General features: G+C 32.6%; 1 protein-coding gene across 1 annotated transcript in view; it reads left to right on the top strand.

Annotated features, from left to right (window-relative positions):
• LOC136042635 (ras-related protein Rab-7a-like) overlaps positions 1-17,423 on the top strand; it is a 29,971-nt gene extending 12,548 nt beyond the window's left edge. Inside the window, exons 2-5 of the mRNA XM_065727599.1 lie at positions 5,672-5,899; positions 7,653-7,850; positions 9,416-9,529; positions 16,253-17,423. Coding sequence (XP_065583671.1) covers positions 5,672-5,899; positions 7,653-7,850; positions 9,416-9,529; positions 16,253-16,378 — 666 coding nt within the window. The 3' untranslated portion in view covers positions 16,379-17,423. The remainder of the gene's footprint in view (positions 1-5,671; positions 5,900-7,652; positions 7,851-9,415; positions 9,530-16,252) is intronic.
• Positions 17,424-17,957: the final 534 nt, after the last annotated feature.

The raw sequence follows: 17,957 nt of genomic DNA on the forward strand, positions 1-17,957 counted from the left end.
GATTAATAAAAACCAAATATATAAATGTAATGGTAAGCTTGAAAGCTTACCGCATTTGGTATTAATAAATAAATAAATAAATAAAAAGACCACATAAATATTTTTGACCACTACTTTTGTGCACGGTACCCAGCAATACTAAATGCACTCCTACTGGGCACTGAAGTTGCAGACACTGTGTGATTATGCATTTAACTGAACTTAACTCCGGGTAAATGTAAAAGTAGTCTGCCCAAAGTTTAGCAAATCAGAATTTGTTTCTGATCTTTGTCTCTCAATCAAGAAGAACAGGGAACTTGTTCTTCTTGAACAGAGAACAGAGAACTTGTCCCTCAAAATATTTGCTCCTATGTGGGTAGTGCTTATATTGTTAGTATTTCGACTTGAAGGGTTAATTTAAAGCACAGTTATGTTAAAATAGTAAGCTAACAAGATGTCTTCATTATCTGGATTTGGTGATAAATTTTGGTTATGAAAATCAAGACAGATATTCAGATCTTCAGTCCGTCTCCTCATGTCTCCTTTAGTTCATTTCCAAGCTGTGAAGTACGGAAGAACTCACTAAAATTCAACTGGACAAAGTAGTGATAAAGTAATGAGGCTGGCTTTATCTTTGGGGAAAATTTCTCTTATTGAAGTAAATTAAATAAATTAATTTGACATTCAATCTATGGGATTCAAGTTGTGTGCAACAACCAATAGTGATAGATATACTATCCAAACATAATAACATGAGAACGCATTTCGAACAACAATGAAATAATCCCATGAAAAAAGGTTCTTTACATTAAAGGGTCTTATGAAGGTTTGCTTATTGTCCGCTTCCTAAAATATGGCAAGTCTGTACCCAGTTGAAAGCATGCATAAGGCGAATTTTCGTTGGGGGAGGGGTATTTCGAAAGACTGACAATTGACATGACAATTTTAGGAAGCATGCCGAAAAATGCAAAAATAATGATATTTTTGAACGAGTGGGGGGTTGCGTTTGAAATTCCTTAACGCTATGCCTCCATCCAAGAATGTATCCATAATTTTGTTGGTGGGTATTCCTTTTTTAGGGGGGGGGGAATAAAAAGAACTTTAAAAACAGATCAACAAAATTGCTAACATCTAAAATCACAGCATCATTTAACATAAATAAAAGCTAACAAGATGACTTCTTTATCTTGATTATTTGATGCATTTTAGTTAGTCCCTGCCTGGGCAAGAGCAATGTCAATTGGGAAATATACAAATTTCAGTTGGATTTGAGTGAGTTCTTCTGTACTTCACAGCTTGGAAATAAACTACTGGAGACATGAGGAGATGGACTGACGATCTGAATCTCTGTCTATATTGCTCATTTTTTTGTAAACTACAGGGTCCAACAAGCCAGTTCTTATGACGAGTAGCATACCAAACTTGGGACTGGTTGAAACATATCTCTTTAGCTGAACAGCTGGTAACTCTTTCTGCCCAGTGACTAACTCAGCCATAGTACTGACAAGACAACTGTACTATGACAAATAGTACAAATAGTACAAATAGTACTATGTACTATTAAATAAAAAAAAACTAGTTTTTTTAACTGAAAGTAAGGAGCGACATTAAAACTTAAAACGAACAGAAATTAATCCGTATATGAAATGGGTTGTCCCCACCTCAACGCCTCGTTCTTTACTCTAAAGTTTTTAATTGTTTTAAAAAGTAGAATTGTTGCAAAGAGTCAAACTTTAGCGTAGAGAGCGAGGGATTTCAGAGGGGACAACCCATTTCATCTACGGATTCATTTTTGTTTTCATGTCGCTCCTTACTTTCAGTTAAAAAAACTATTTTTTTTCATTTAATTTCTGAACGTTTTTGAATTAATGCACGTTTGATTTTGGCTCTCCGCAAATAAATTATTAAAATGAAATTTCCATATTGACTCTTTTTTTGGTTAAATGGATTTCTCTTAGTTTTGATCAGATGATTTTGAGAAATAAGGGGTGGAGAAGAAGGTTTAGTTGCCCTCCAATATTTTATTATTAGTTTACGTTTTTATTAGTAAAAACTATACGTAACTTAAGAATTAACTTACGTAACAAACTTTTATACTCTTATATTTTTATTATGTATATGAGGGGGTTTGTCCCATCGTGAATACCTCGCTCTTTACACTAAGGCTTAAGTTTTGTCCCAATTCTTTAAGAATGACTCCTGAATCAGAAAGGCCGTAGAATCCTTTTTCATGTTTATTTTTTCATTGTTTTTTTTTATAGTAATGCTAGAAAACCCTGCGTCCTTTTCATTGAATTTCTCTTCCCCCATGACATATTCCTCCTAGGAAAGATCCTCCCACATATTCCCCTCCCCTCAACCCACCCCCAAACCAAAAAATCCCCATGAAATCGTCTGTACACTTCCCATTAACCATTACCCATTACTGTATTTAAACACTGGTCAAAGTTTGTAACCTGCAGCCCCTTCCCCAGGGACTGTGGGTTAGTAATACATCCCCAAAGACATAGTTATTATGGTTTTCGACTATGCAGAACAAAATAGCTATCTAAAAATTTTGATCCATTGACTTTGGGAAAAAATAGCGTGGGAGGAGGCCTAAGTGCCCTCCAATTTTTTCTCACTTAAAAAGGGCCCTAGAACTTTTCATTTCCGTTAGAATGAGCCCTGTTGCGACATTCTAGGACCACTTGGTCGATACGATGACCCCTGGGGAAAAGAAAAAAAACACGTACCCGCGATCTGTCTTCTGGCAAAATTTTCGTTAAGATTCTATGACTTTTAGGGGGGTTTTTCCCCTATTTTCCAAAATAAGGCAAATTTTCTCAGGCTCGTAGCATTTGATGACAAGGACTAAATTTGATGAAACTTATATATTTAAAATCAGGATGAAAATTCGATTTTTGTTATGTATCTTCTGGCATGAAAGCTCCGTTTTTTAGAGTTTCGTTTACTATTGAGCCGGGTCGCTCCTTACGTTCGTTACCACGAACTGTTTGAAGAAATTAAGCAACGGTTGTCAAATACGCCAAAAAAAGAAGTGGATTGCATCAATATACATATATATAGACATAGACATAGACATTTTTTATTTTCATCCAAAACATATAAATTAAACGAAGAATTTACCATTAACGGCCACTCTTAAGGCAAAAGAGCAATTGATTATGAAGAAATATATATATAAATAAATATATATAAATACACATGTATGTATATATATATATATATATATATATATATATATATATATATATATATATATATATTTATATATATATATATATATATATATATATATATATATATATATATATATATATATATATATATATATATATATATATATACCTGTGCTGTTGCATTTGTGATTTCTCTTTTCGTTATATATATATATATATATATATATATATTATATATATATATATATGTATATATATATATATATATATATAAATATATATATAAATATATATATATATATATAGATATATATATATATATATATATATATATATATATATATATATATATATATATATGTATATAACGAAAAGAGAAATCACCAATGGACTTTTCCCAGTTAAAGATACGAACAGGGCCACATTTTAATTAATGTGCATTAATATCCTAATTAATGTCCTAAAAATCCCCCTGAAAACGTCTTTACATTTCCAAATAACCATTACTATATGTAAGCAATGGTCAAAATTTGTAACTTGTAGCCCCTCCCACCGGGACTGTGGGGGAGTAAGTCGCCCCCAAAGACATAGTTATAAGGTTTTTTGACTACGGCGAATAATTAATGTCCTAAAAACATTTCGTTACCACGAACTGTTTGAAAAAATTGTTCTGCGGAAAAAGTTTTTTTAATTAAGTTATGTTCATTTATTATCATGTAATAAATTGAGAGGGAGTAGTCAATTTGGACTTGTCCCAGTTAAAGATACGAAAAGGGCCACTCCAAGAGAAGTTCCCCCAACATATCTCCCTCTTTTCAACCCCCCCCCCCCAACCTTAAAATCCCCCTGAAAACGTCTGTACACTTCAAAATAGCCATTACTATATGTAAGCACTGGTCAAAGTTTGTAACTTGTAGCCCCTCCCACTGGGACTGTGGGGGAGTAAGTCGCCCCCAAAGACATGGTTATAAGGTTTTTCGACTAAGGTGAATAAAATGGCTATCTCAGAATTTTGATCCGGTGACTTTTGGGAAAAAATGAGCGTGGGAGGGGGCCTAGGTGCCCTCCATTTTTTTGGTCACTTAAAAAGGGCACTAGAACTTTTAATTTCCGTTAGATTGGATCTTCTTGCAAGATTCTACGACCACTGGGTCGATACGATGACCCTTGGAAAAAAACAAAAAAAAGACAAACAAATAAACACGCATCCGTGATCTGTCTTCTGGCAAAAAATGTGAAATTCCACATTTTTGTAGATAGGAGCTTGAAACTTCTTCAATAGGGTTCTCTGATACGCTGAATTTGATGATGTGAATTTCGTTTAGATTTTATGTTTTTTAGGGGGTTTTCCCCCTGTTTTCTAAAATGAGGCAGATTTTCTCAGGCTCGTAGCTTTTGATGGATATAACTGATCTTGATGAAACTTATATATTTAAAATCAGCATTAAAAAGCAATTCTTTTGATGTAACTATTGGTATCAAAATTCTATTTTTTAGAGTTTTGGTTACTATTGAGCCGGGTCACTCCTTACTATAGTTCATTACCACGAACTGTTTGATGACAAAACAACTGACAAAACAACCAACACTATGGCTGAGTTGTAAGAATAGGAAAATATGAGATGTATATATGTGTGCTTGTGGCACAAACACATCCGACCGAGGTAGATACCCTCAAATCATTTTCACTCATAAAAACGACGCTAAAGCTTCTGATTACCAGCCCAATGAGCCCTCTCTAAAGTTTGTATGACAACGTTTTCTAAAAATCTTATATGCCCCAAGGTATAACATAAAACCTTTTCCCTCAGGACTGTAAGGGAGGACAATAAAACCTCGACCTTTCAACTACCTTGAACAAAATGGATATCTCCAAATTTTGATGGGAAGTGTTTGGGGAACACCTCCCCAAACTATTAAAAAGTGTACTATCCTTCTCAATTTCCAATCAAATGAGCCTATTAGAAGTTTCTGGCGGCAACTCCTTCTATAAAAAGTGTCCTTTAAGTTCTTTACTTAAGGACCACTATTGCGCTGCCTACGATTATATTTTTTTTTCTAGAGGCACTTCATACGGAAGGGAGGGTCCTATAAACCTTGGAGGGGAGTCATTCGATTAAAAATCAGAAGGTATATTGCCCTTTTCAAGAGTCAAAAGTGATCGGAGGACAATTAGCTCCCTCAATCCCTTTTCTCCCAAATGTATTTGATAAAAATCCGAGATAGCCATTTTGATAAAAAATAGTTCATGTCATAGTAAAACAGCTGTTCCATTGAGCATTCATAACCCTTTCGAGAGAGGGACTGAAATATTATGTCTTGCGCATAGCTTTATCAAAGTTGTGGGATTTAGAAAATGCTCTCAGGAATCTAACCAGCTTTCGTTTTTTTTTCCAGCACTGCTCCTAGCATCAATGCTTCTCCAGAGAATAAAATTTTCTCGATAATTTCATTTCAATTTTCCTTTAAAGTCATTAGATCATTTTTATCTTCTTCATTTTATTTTTCAGTCACATTCTCAGCCACATGTGCTTGATGACAGGAGTGGGGTATTGAAAGACAAATCTCGCAAGAAAATTTTTCTCAAGGTGATTATATTGGGTGATTCTGGTGTTGGTAAAACATGTCTTATGAACCAGTTCGTCCTCAGAAAATTCTCAAATGAATACAAGGCCACAATTGGTACAGATATAGTTTCAAAAGAGATCAAGGTGGATGATAAGCTATTGACTCTTCAGGTAAGTTGCCTTGTTAAATACCCTAGCTGCTTAAAACGTTGACATCGACAGTCCTAAAAATGATCAGCAAAAGTTACAGTAGATGATAAACTGGATACCCTTCAAGTAAAGCACCATGTATCATTTTATTTATGATATACCAGTTGTTGATCTTAGTGCAGATAATTCTATGCATTTACCCCCCATGGAGAATACCCCCTTCCCCGGAAAATAATCCCTGGAAAATGTATTCCTACTCAAAGGAAATGATTACTAAGAAATTTCTCCCAACGGAAAATTCCACCAGACAATCCCCCTCCCCCTGCATGAGACTCCACCTCGAAAAATATCCATATGTTTCCGAATAAAAAAAAATACTATCTGTAAGCAACAGAGAGATGATAAAGCTCAAAAAGGTAGTAAAACTTTTACAATGGGCTTCTCTGAATGTTTTGTAGATAGGGAGGGCGAGAGTTACCTCAAAGAGAACATTTTAATGCCAAAACATCCCAACTCTCATTAAGCCATCAGATAAATACAAAAATAGTTATAAGAGAGAGACAGATAAGGGGAGGTTTGAGATAAAAATTAATATATAATCTTCAGGGCCGTAACCTGTATTTTTGTTTGAGAGGGGGGGGGGTATAAAATAAACCTTATAATGCATCAAAAGTGTTAAAGTTAATATCTACCTCCTTATGATTTCCAAGAATTTTTTGGTGTACGCAACTATTATGAAAGTAAAGATTAATATTAAACGCCAAAAAATCAGAATTTGTTTTGTATAGGAATTGGACTGCTAAAAGAATTAAAGGGTTGATACTGCTAAAAAATAACCACTTGAAGCAAGATTATATTCAGGATTTTTTCATTGGGGCTGGGGGGGGGGGTTACGAAAAAACTTTATCAAACACGTTACAAATTTGCTTATACGCATTTTTGTTGCCTTTTTTCAAGCTGAAAAAAAATTTCGGGGAGATATTAACTCGATTAACCCCCTGTCCCTGGATTTGGCCTTGAATGGAAGTGATGGTTGATGAAAAGATGCTAGCCTATCAAGTAAAATGTCTTGTTCAGGCTATGCAGAGCATCTCAAGGAATTAGTATCCTGATTGTAGTTACTATACTGCGAAAAAATTGAAATTACTAAAAATAACTGATAGAAATCATTATTTGTTTGGAAGGTTAAAAGCACAAAAACAGATTGAAATTAAAATTGATATGCCATTAAATTTACTCTAAGACAAAGAATGAAATATGGCGAGGAGGAGGAGAAGCGGCAAAAAAATAAGAAAAATCGACAAGTTTTGAATATACAACTCTCTACATCCTCCTCGCTTCAGTCTCTTCGATAATGGTAGTGAGGTGGTAAAGATTGGGGTTCTTGAGAAACATCTGGTAGACCAATACGGTCACCTAAGCTTGTTTTAGTCTCATCCGCAGGTTTTTATGCTAGCCATTATTTTGAAGAAAAAAAACAATTATAAAACACTAGCATGTAAAATAATTTTTTTGTTAATTCAATCATCAATTCTTCAATTCAGCGATATGTCCTTTGCCATGTCACTCATTGGGCTTTTGATAATTGCATCAGTAAAATAAAATTGTCAATAAAACTAATAAAACACAAAAAATATGGTGATGACACGAAAATGGACCATTTAATTGAAGATTGAAGTCTGACCATCCATAGCTACAAGTGAGCTTAAAAAACCATCTTCTAGTAATGTTTATTAAGCTGTGTTTCTGATGTCAATTTTCTTTCTTTTTTCAGATATGGGACACGGCTGGACAGGAGAGATTTCGGTCCCTTGGTAATGCGTTTTACAGAGGAGCTGATTGTTGCGTTTTAGTGTTTGATGTCACGTCTCCCAATAGTATCAAATCCTTAGACTCGTGGAGAGACGAGTTTCTCATTCGAACCTCTCCCAGAGATCCTGACAATTTCCCATTTGTTGTCCTTGGGAACAAGGTAAGGTAGTTCTAAAGTTTGAGTTGAATATGCTCTTTTTTTTATTTGCATGGAGAAAATATGCTTTCAAAAATTGGACATTACATAAATTTTCCCAAATCTGAAATTCTTCTACTACTTCTAAGATAACTTACAAATAGTAATTCAAAGGGCTCTTTGGGTCCTTGACCCTACCTTGTGAAAAATGGAGACATCAGGTCAACACTTGTAAAAATATAATTTTCCTACTGTTCAAGGTGGGGAACTGAAATCCTCTATCAAAATTCTCGTAAACGACGATTTCAATAGTGAACTTTTCACTACAATTTGATGTAAATGAATTTAGGGGCAACAAATAATTAAAAAAAAAATTAATGGCTAATTCACTAAGAAGTTATCAAGCTCAATGTAAAATATATAAGAAAATTCTGGTCATATTAGAATTGTGTGTTTGACTTTAGAAGTATAGATATTCAATGATGAAAATTACACAACAAAATGAGTTTTTATTTTCGTGTTTGAAAATATTGAAACCTTAAACAAATAAAGTCAAAGCAGTCTATTAAAGTTTTGTTTCTCTTATCGTAGAAATATTTAGCGCTAAATGAGCATTAAAATTCAGAGTGACATATATAACAGAATGAAATGATAAATTAGAAAGTAGAAGGCAGAAATTAATCGATTATTAGTAGAAGAAATTTAGCCATCAAATCTTTCCCATTTTGAATAATTCTCGTCAGGCTAGCCTGACTGTAAAAAAAAAGACTGGAATACAGTCCACTAAACTTTTTTCTTGCTTAGGAAGAAGGCTGTGATTAAAAGCTTTTGCTATATAAGAAACCATTTTTCCATTGTTATTGAAATTATCACTAAGTGATTAATTATAGAGATTGAACATTCTTTGAAATATGCATGTTCATATGTTTAGTATGCATGTTCATGGAACAGCACCTACTCAGGATTTTTTTGAGAGGGGAAACGGAGCGATGAGATGAGGAATGTGGGATGAATGAAGGGATGAGGGACTACGACTCAGAAAAATAAAATATTCCATAGGAAAATTATTTGGAAACTTTTTATATTTTTTTATTTTTTAAGGATTAGGTGAACCCAAAAGTCTGGTAAAATCAAACATTATATCTTATCTTCTTAACAAAATAAAAACGTGGGATATGTGTTCTCTACTTTAAATAGTAGTTATCTGCTGTTAGCCAAGTAGAGATCTTCTGAATAAGGCGTTTCAAATTCCTTATATCTTCTTCCCCTCTCTTCATTTGAAGAAGCAGTCAGGGAATATACTTTCTATGGCGTGGTCCTTGTTTTATTTTTTTGGGAGGGGGCTACTATATGGACGGCTGGGCTACTCTGGTTTTCTTTGTCCGGCTTATATCTCTAAACGTCAGTTAATTTTGGTATGCCACATTCTATCTACTAAACCTACCCCATGGACAAGTCTTGCTTTTTAGAGAAGTAGCAATATTTTTTTTTACACGTTTTGTCAATAAATCCTTCTCTCTCTCTCTCTCTCTGTGCAAAAATTGTAATGTGTTCCTTTCTAACATTTCTTATATGTTGTTTCACTTTAGGTTGACGTCAAAAATCGAGACGTTTCTACGAATCCCTATCTCTTGGAAAAGAACAACATCCCTTTCTTTGAAACTAGTGCGAAGGAAGCTACTAATGTTGAACAAGCTTTTCAGGTAGTAATTGTTTCTAAAACTTACATCTAATCCTAGTATCTTTATTTGATAAATATGCTATACAAGTTGTATTAATTATACTAGCTATTAGTAAGTTTAAAAAAAATTGACGTTATTTTAACCCAACATATTTTCAGTGTCGTCAATAGCAATGAGAATAAGACGGTTTAAATTACAAAAATTTTCTTGTGAGGTGAACATGCTCCATTCAGCCGTTATGGTATAGACACTAATTTTTGCCAATGATCTGATTTAAATACTAACTTCATAAATGTAATTTATATATATATATATATATATAGATATATATATATATATATATATATATATATATATATATATATATATATATATATATATATATATATATATATATATATATCATGAAAAGAAAAATCACCAGTGCAACAGCTCAAATACATTAAAAAAAAAGAGACAGAAGGAGAAAAGGAAGACTGTTTTCCTAAATTAGTGATTAATATATACCAGCACTTCAATGAGGCCTTAACCCTACTCATCCATACAATCACATAGGTCAAACAGCATAGCCAAACACAATCAACCATAAAGAATAATCCATGGACAGGCAGTCATGTCGTCAATAAGTATAAGTCGTCATTTACCAAACAATAGAAAAAATAATAAAGACAAATAATTCAAAGGCAACAACCCAACACAAGGACTCATCAGGAGAATACACTGGCCTATAGGTTTTCGCCACTTTATATATATATATATATATATATATATATATATATATATATATATATATATATATATATATATATATATATATATATATATATATATATTTACTTATATATATATATATATATATATATATATATATATATATATATATATATATATATATATATATATATATATATATATATATATATATATATATATATGTTTATATATATATATATATATATATATATATATATATATATATATATATATATATATATACATATATTTATATATATATATATATATATATATATATATATATATATATATATATATATATATATATATATATATATATATATATATATAATATGGATATAATTTTATAATTATAATCTAGATATAATTATAGATATAGATGTAATTAGATGCAAATATAGATAATATATAAAATAGATAATATATGTATATGTATATATATGTATATGTATATATATATATATATATATATATATATATATATATATATATATATATATATATATATATATATATATATATATATATATATATATACAGTTGCTATGATCTGTTTCATCATAGAAACAGTTAATCACCATAGCTAGATTTGAATGTGGCATGATTACTTTCACAATTGGGAGTAGCCTTAAGCAAGTTTTCTATGGAAAATTCCATTGCTACTAGTGGATTGTTTTCTGTAAGCGACATCTTTTACATTACTTTGACTTTTGACTTTCATTTACATAGTAAATAAAAATATAAATTATTACAGATATAAATCACTACACTAGTAAAAACAAAATTAAATTTCGCTAACGCGTAGGGATTAACTGCATAAAAATTCCTAAAGGTATCCTAAATTAAAAATAATAATGAAAAAAAACTACATAAATGTTCCTAGAAGCATCCTACACTAATTAAAAAATAATGAAAACAAAAAAAGAAAAAAGAGAATCACCTTCTCTCAAACATCCCCAATGTAACAACCTTCTTCCAAATACAACTCCCTCCACCCCAAGCCCTACAACCCACTCCTCCCTTGAGCCCCATAACCCACTCCAATCCCACCAAATAAAAAAATAATAACTCTCCAACAAATACTCTTTTAACAGTGGGAGATGCTAAGCCTCCCTAACAATCACAAAAAGTGAATTCCATACAGACGGGCAAAGAAACTTCAAATTGAAACCAGATCTTACACTATTTTGAATATTCACAGCCAAGTTATCACAAATTCTGGTATCATGCTCAACTTCAACTTTTTCAACTTTAACTTTTTCTTTACTCAACTTAAAAAATACAAAACAATACTATCTCTCAACAGAGAGCTGAGCTCGTAAGGCCGGGACGGTGCAAAAACAAAGAAAAAAACATCAACATCTCATCATAATAATAATTCCAAAATTTAACACGGCAAAAAAAAATAGAAAAAAATACACACAAAAGAGTAGTAACAAGAATAAGTAAATAAATAAATGTCGGGCAGAAGGGGCGTGGTAGGCTATCCCAAACACAGAGACACAAAAAAAATACACAAAGAATAAGATCAAATAATTTAATTTTTCATCATCTGTGGTGAATAATCAAAATTTTAGTAAAAAATCTTCAATATTTGCTTTTTTAAATTTGTAGAGATGTTTTGGATGGATCAAACAGAATTTTGTCTTTCAGCTTAAAGTTGTTTGCAATGAAGGGCATTTGTTACCTAATCAAAAACCTTGACCTTTCAGAACTTACAAAGGGAATATGGTACATCCCAGACCTCCAACAATCCGGACGAGGAAGTAGAATAAACAGATTTATTATAGAAATAATATAAGGATTTTGTATTTGAAAATACCATATGCAAGTATTTAATGTTCGTGTATCTTGTATCTAGCTCACAAACAGAACTTCTAAAACGGTAGAACGGATTAACAGTTTCTGGGACTAGATTATGCAAATAAATAAACACAAACACCGCTGCTTGATAGTCCCTTATATGTTAGATCTTGAAGAGCCTTAGAGACTTAAAGCAAGCACTGGTGTCTTTAATATTTCGTACGTATTTACCAATTATTCTTGCTGCTTTATTTTGTAGAATTTGCACTGGCTTGTAATTAATATAAGAATTGCTGCTCCAATTTAAACATCCGCACAATATATACGGGTAGATTATTGCAAAATATATCGTGCGAAGAATACGTTCCGGCAGAATATTGCTTCAGTTTTCTGAGAATGCCACCTTCATGTGCAATATTGATGAAAATAGTGTCGCTATAATGCTTCCACGATAGATTAGAATCAATATAGAAGTTAATATATAATAGGAATTTAACTTGTAAAACAGCCTTTTCACCTAATAGGACTTCCAAGAAAAGAATCACCCACTCTATAGAATGCCAGTAAAAACACTTTCTTTTAAACTTATAAACACCTCTAATCTTTTGAGAGCATCATTAGCTTTTTCTATGAAACTATCGACTGATTTTACAAATACTGCTATCACATGTCATCTTCAAAAGAAGTAATACATGAAAACTGCATATCAAAGCGTATCGTGTCCTCGTAAACTAGATAAAGTAAAGGGCCCAGCACAGAACCCTGAGGTACACCACACTTCACAGGGAGAACAATGTGACTATATCATTTAAACAGCTTTAAGATACCTACCGTAAAGATAAATCTCAAACCATCTTAGACAAAATCCATTTACTCCAAGACCTCTCATTTGATGAAGAAATACTTGGTAGTCAATCGTGTCAAACGCTTCTCAAATGTCAATGAAAATAGACATAGGTACGTTGCCTGAGTTTAATACATAGTTAAAACTTTGATCCAGGTGTCATAAGGCGTGCGTTGTGGAGTGACCCTTACGAAACCCAACCAGTGTCTTACTCAAAAGCTTATTCATCTAAAGGGAAGTATAGAGCCGTTTATGTACCACTTTCTCCAGTATCTTTGAAAAGATGGGTAGAATTGATATGGATCAAGTCTAGTGAATTCAATATGACCTTTGTCAGATGGAATGACATTCACCACCTTAAACTGCACCAGAAAACTTCCCTTTTCTATGGAGAGATTAATGATAAAAACCAGACAGGGAAAAATATATCATAAAATCACTCTAAGAGCTTGAAGGGACAAACTGTCAACAGGATTAAGAATTAAGCTTAAGTGGCTGTACAACTTTACACCCTTCTTCACTCTTGGACGGCTGAAGTTCCATATTTAAAGTTTAACCACAAAACTTTCGCTATATAATTAATCAGTGAGGCTAACATTTAATTTTTACGATTAGCCTCTAATGGCCCTTAACGATTGCAAAATGGGAGGGGGTAGCACTAGACTAAAATACTAACCTTATTATATTTTCAACAGGATGTAATATGTCTAACTCTCTACTAAAAATATTTATCTATATAGAGGTGATCCATTTATATAGCTTGCTATCCTTGCCCCTTGGTTTACACTCACTATGTTACCCCTAGAGGCATAGTTTTGGATTATCATCTTTTCTGTTTGAAACTTCCCTTTTGAAATTTTTGTTGGATTTCATGTCGGGCTACTGGTTATAAAACATGCGATTGTAGATCGAATATTCCGTCTCGTCTCTTAAAGAGGTTCAGAACTTAGAATTTGCTAAATTTGGAGGTGCAGAACTCGTAATTCGTGGTCAAACGGCTGCTTTTCTTAATTTCTATAATCATCGATTGTAACGATAAGGCGGGGGAAAATCAGGCGTAATAGAGTTTTGTCGTTCTTTACCAGTATAAACTTATGTCTAAACTATGATTCATTCTGGTTTGAATAAATCATAAGCATAATTCAAATCTTGTCAATTATATGATATTGATAATGTGATTTAATTAACCGTATGATTAATTCAAGAAGAAAATCTATTGAGCCTACATAGATAGATAGATCAACCAAGACTAGAAAAATATTATAATATACCGAAATAAAACAAAATTTTAGTTAGTATGATAAAAAGAAACATATCACCCAGTTTATGGTAAGTACTCACTTTGTGTTCAATATCTCTTTTATATTTCAAAGAAAACAGTTAGACTAGGTATTTTAAACTTTCAAGAATCGGTGGAAATTTTAATTCTTACAGGTTTCACTAAACAAGCTTAAATACTTTCCAGAAGATTTTCCAGGAAGCGATGTTTAACCCTAATATAAATCATCGAAATAATAAATAGAACACACGTCACTCGTAGCTTGGCCCATACCAGTATTTAGAAAAGGGTTATTTGTTTCTCTTAGGGAAAATCTCAATTATTATAGAAGTTATGATTCAATCAAGTGTTCCGGGTCTAAATGCTAAAAAAAAAGTATAGGCGGTTGCTATACAAGATGGGTTGGCTTCTAAAATTTGTCGCTATGACTAGAAATTGTCCTCATGAGCATACACTCAAGGTATCTAATACTGAAATGTCCAATTTAGTTAGTAGAAGTCCAAGTTAATACCAACAGTGGCAATCAATCAATCAATCAATATTTATTAATTCAAATTAAAAATATACAGACATATTATGCCCCAACAGAGAGCAGAGCTCGTAAGGCTGGGGCAGCACAAATGCATAAGAAAAAACACAACGTCTCGTCATACTAATAATTCCAAAAAGAGAGAGAAAAAAACTAAGATAAAAAAAAACATACGATAGAAAAAAACCATAGAAGGTAGGAGATCATAGAGGAGGCCAACCCAGCGCAAGAACACCACAGCAAAATACATACTAAAATCTATTATTAATCAATCCCGACATCCAGGGAAAGAATTATTTTTGAAATATGTTTTTTCAAAGACAATCGACTTGTGAAACTTCGGGATATTTCTACAAAGTTAAGTTTATTTGCAATATGAGGAATTTGGTATCTGATTGAGAATCTAGCTCTTTCTGATTTTATTGGTGGAAGGCGATACTTCTTGGAGTGGATGCAATGCAGTGGGCAGGAGAAGTGGGAGTCCCAATTATACCCAAATCATGGAATTAATTTTCTGAGGATTGGATATCATAATACCACATTGCTGTATGCACGTTCTTCAATTGTTTGAGATTAAGTATATTGAGAAAAATGTATAAAGTTTGGGTTTCTGACAGATTTTTAAGTCTCACAGGGCGATGAACAAAAGCACCCAGAATTCTAATTGCCTTATTTTAAATTATCTGCAGAGGTCGCGAATGGACAATAAATGTGTCTATGGGGCAATAATTAAGATATGATTAAGATATGTGTAACTAAGGGGCAATAATTAAGATATGATTCAACTAGAGAATGGTATAAAATTTTAAGGACGGAGAAAGGAAACATCTGTTTCAATCTTTGAAGACAACCTAAGTGTTGGGGAAGTTTCAATCTCAAATAATCAGAATGCTTACTGAAAGGTAAAAGCTCATCGAGAATAATCCCAAGGTAACAAAATGAATGTACTCTTTTTATCCTACTTTGATTTACAATTAACTCATCTATGGTAATTTTATTTATCGCCCGTTGTGACCACCCGAAAATCATGAATTCAGTTTTATAAGAGTTCGGAGCTAGGCAGTTACATGCAAACCATTTATTCAAAGATTTTTAAAATCTTTGTATATAAAAAATACCTAAAAAATATAAAAAATACCTTTTTTATATCATAGAAGAGAGAAGACACATAATTATCATCATTTAGTGAATCATTAATCTCTAAGATTAGCGCAGCAATAGCTTGTTCAGTGGAATGACCCGACCTGAATCCAAACTGATTTTTAGTAAATAAATTCCTTTTATTAAAATAGGATACAACAAATTCAGGATATTTTCAGGATAAATTCAGGATAAAACCATTAATTTTCAGCTATATATTACTTTTTTATCATTAAGACTGCTTCTTCCTCCAGGGTAACTTCACTGGCATGCCTGTTTCTAGTCCTCACAAGAAAGTATAGGCTACGTTTTAAATTTTGTACCTGTTGTCCGTCAGCCTTTACTGCTAGTTGTTAGTGATTTCTCAATGAGCTTCCATTTCTTTCTTTGCAGACCGTTGCTCGAAATTGTTTAGCTCAAGAAGCCCAAGAAGATTCATATAATGAGCTCCCAGACACAATGAGAGTTGGGAGTCAAGAACCTCAAGGCTCAGCTAGGCAGGTTTCCTGCTTTTGTTAAATGACTGACATTTAGAGATTATTCGACGCTATATTTTTTGTTGTAAGCAAGAAAGTGTTACGAATTATTTTGTAAGTAAGTTAATAGGGAAACACTGGGGAAAGTTCCATTGGGATATTTTAGAGCGTTGGGAGGAGTATTTGGAAAGATATATGGGGAACTTTTTTGTTGCAAATATAATAGAAAAAGGAGAGAATGGAATTAGAAAAAGAAGTCAATTAGACGAAGAATAGAATTAAGAGTATTTATTGTATTAAAGCCTGCTATCCCCCCCAACCATGAATGGTGGTTGTGGTGGGTTTACTTTGCACATGATGTATGCTGTGATGTATATACAGTTCATGAATAATGAAAGTAGGTTATATTATGCGGTTTTCTGTTTTACTCAGGCCTTAACAACACTTATAAAATGAAATGAATAAATAACTTTGAAAATAGCTATTTACGAATAATTTTTAGGGGTGGAGGGGCTGAATTTCCCTTTGTATATGTTATATGCAGTTCATGTATAATAAGAATTGGATATATTCTGCACTTTTACTATTTCAATGCTTCTTAAACAAAATGAAGCAATAGCTTTGGAGAAATAGCCATTTTTTGCAGATGACACAGAGAAATTAGTTTGAAGGTGGGCAGCGAGGAGGGCCTACGAGTGGCCCTCGAAACTGTTGCTTTTAATATAAATTCTTGGTTTCAGGCTAATCGACTAATGCTTAACCTAGAGAAGTCAAAATTCGTTGTTTTTGGGAAAAGTTTGAGAGCAGTGAAGCACGTGTCATTTAAAACTATTAGTATTGAAACTTCCTCCATGAAAAGAGTGGATGTACATCATATTCATCAGAACATCCTGAAAAGATGTACTCCGTGCTAGTTATTGAGGTTTAATTACTTTTTTTTCTCTCTATTGTTAAAGGAGACAAAATGAGTTGCTTCCCTGTCTCCTTTATATAAGATTTATGTATGTCTTTTCTTGCTTAATAAAGTCAAGTGAAGTGAAATTCGTAAAATAGGTACTTGGATTGTCTTGATTTGAATGACTATTAAACTATAGCCAATAAACTCTTGGAACAATTTTGGCGGTAAATTTCGTAAAAGGTAAAAATAAACTTACCCAAATTAATTAAAATTTGTTGGAAAATTTGTTTTTTAATACGATTAAAGCAAAAACGTAAATGCTGGGAGAACCAGAAAAAGAATTTTTTTGTATCTATGAGATTATGTGAAGTTATACAAGATGATAAATGAACCTGAACCGCTAAAAAAAAGTCATGGAAAAATGTCTGACAGAATGATGAACGATGATGAAGCACAACGAGTAATACTGTTAGAAGACATGTGACAACAAGCATCACAATGAATCATAAATGAAATTGATAGACAACAATATCTGCGGATGGAAGATAAAAGACAGGAAGGATAACATCTAATCGTAAACATTTTTTGCAGAAATGACGTCACTTCCACATCCATTTAAAGACCAACTCACTCCATTTTTTCCGAGGGATAGTCTTGATGTTTGTAACTTGTATGAGGTATGCCAAATTATTATCGATGAGGAATGACTCTGAACAAATAAAGC

Source organism: Artemia franciscana, unplaced genomic scaffold (genome assembly GCF_032884065.1).
Source record: "Artemia franciscana unplaced genomic scaffold, ASM3288406v1 Scaffold_1635, whole genome shotgun sequence".
NCBI classification, from domain to species: Eukaryota; Metazoa; Arthropoda; class Branchiopoda; order Anostraca; family Artemiidae; genus Artemia; species Artemia franciscana.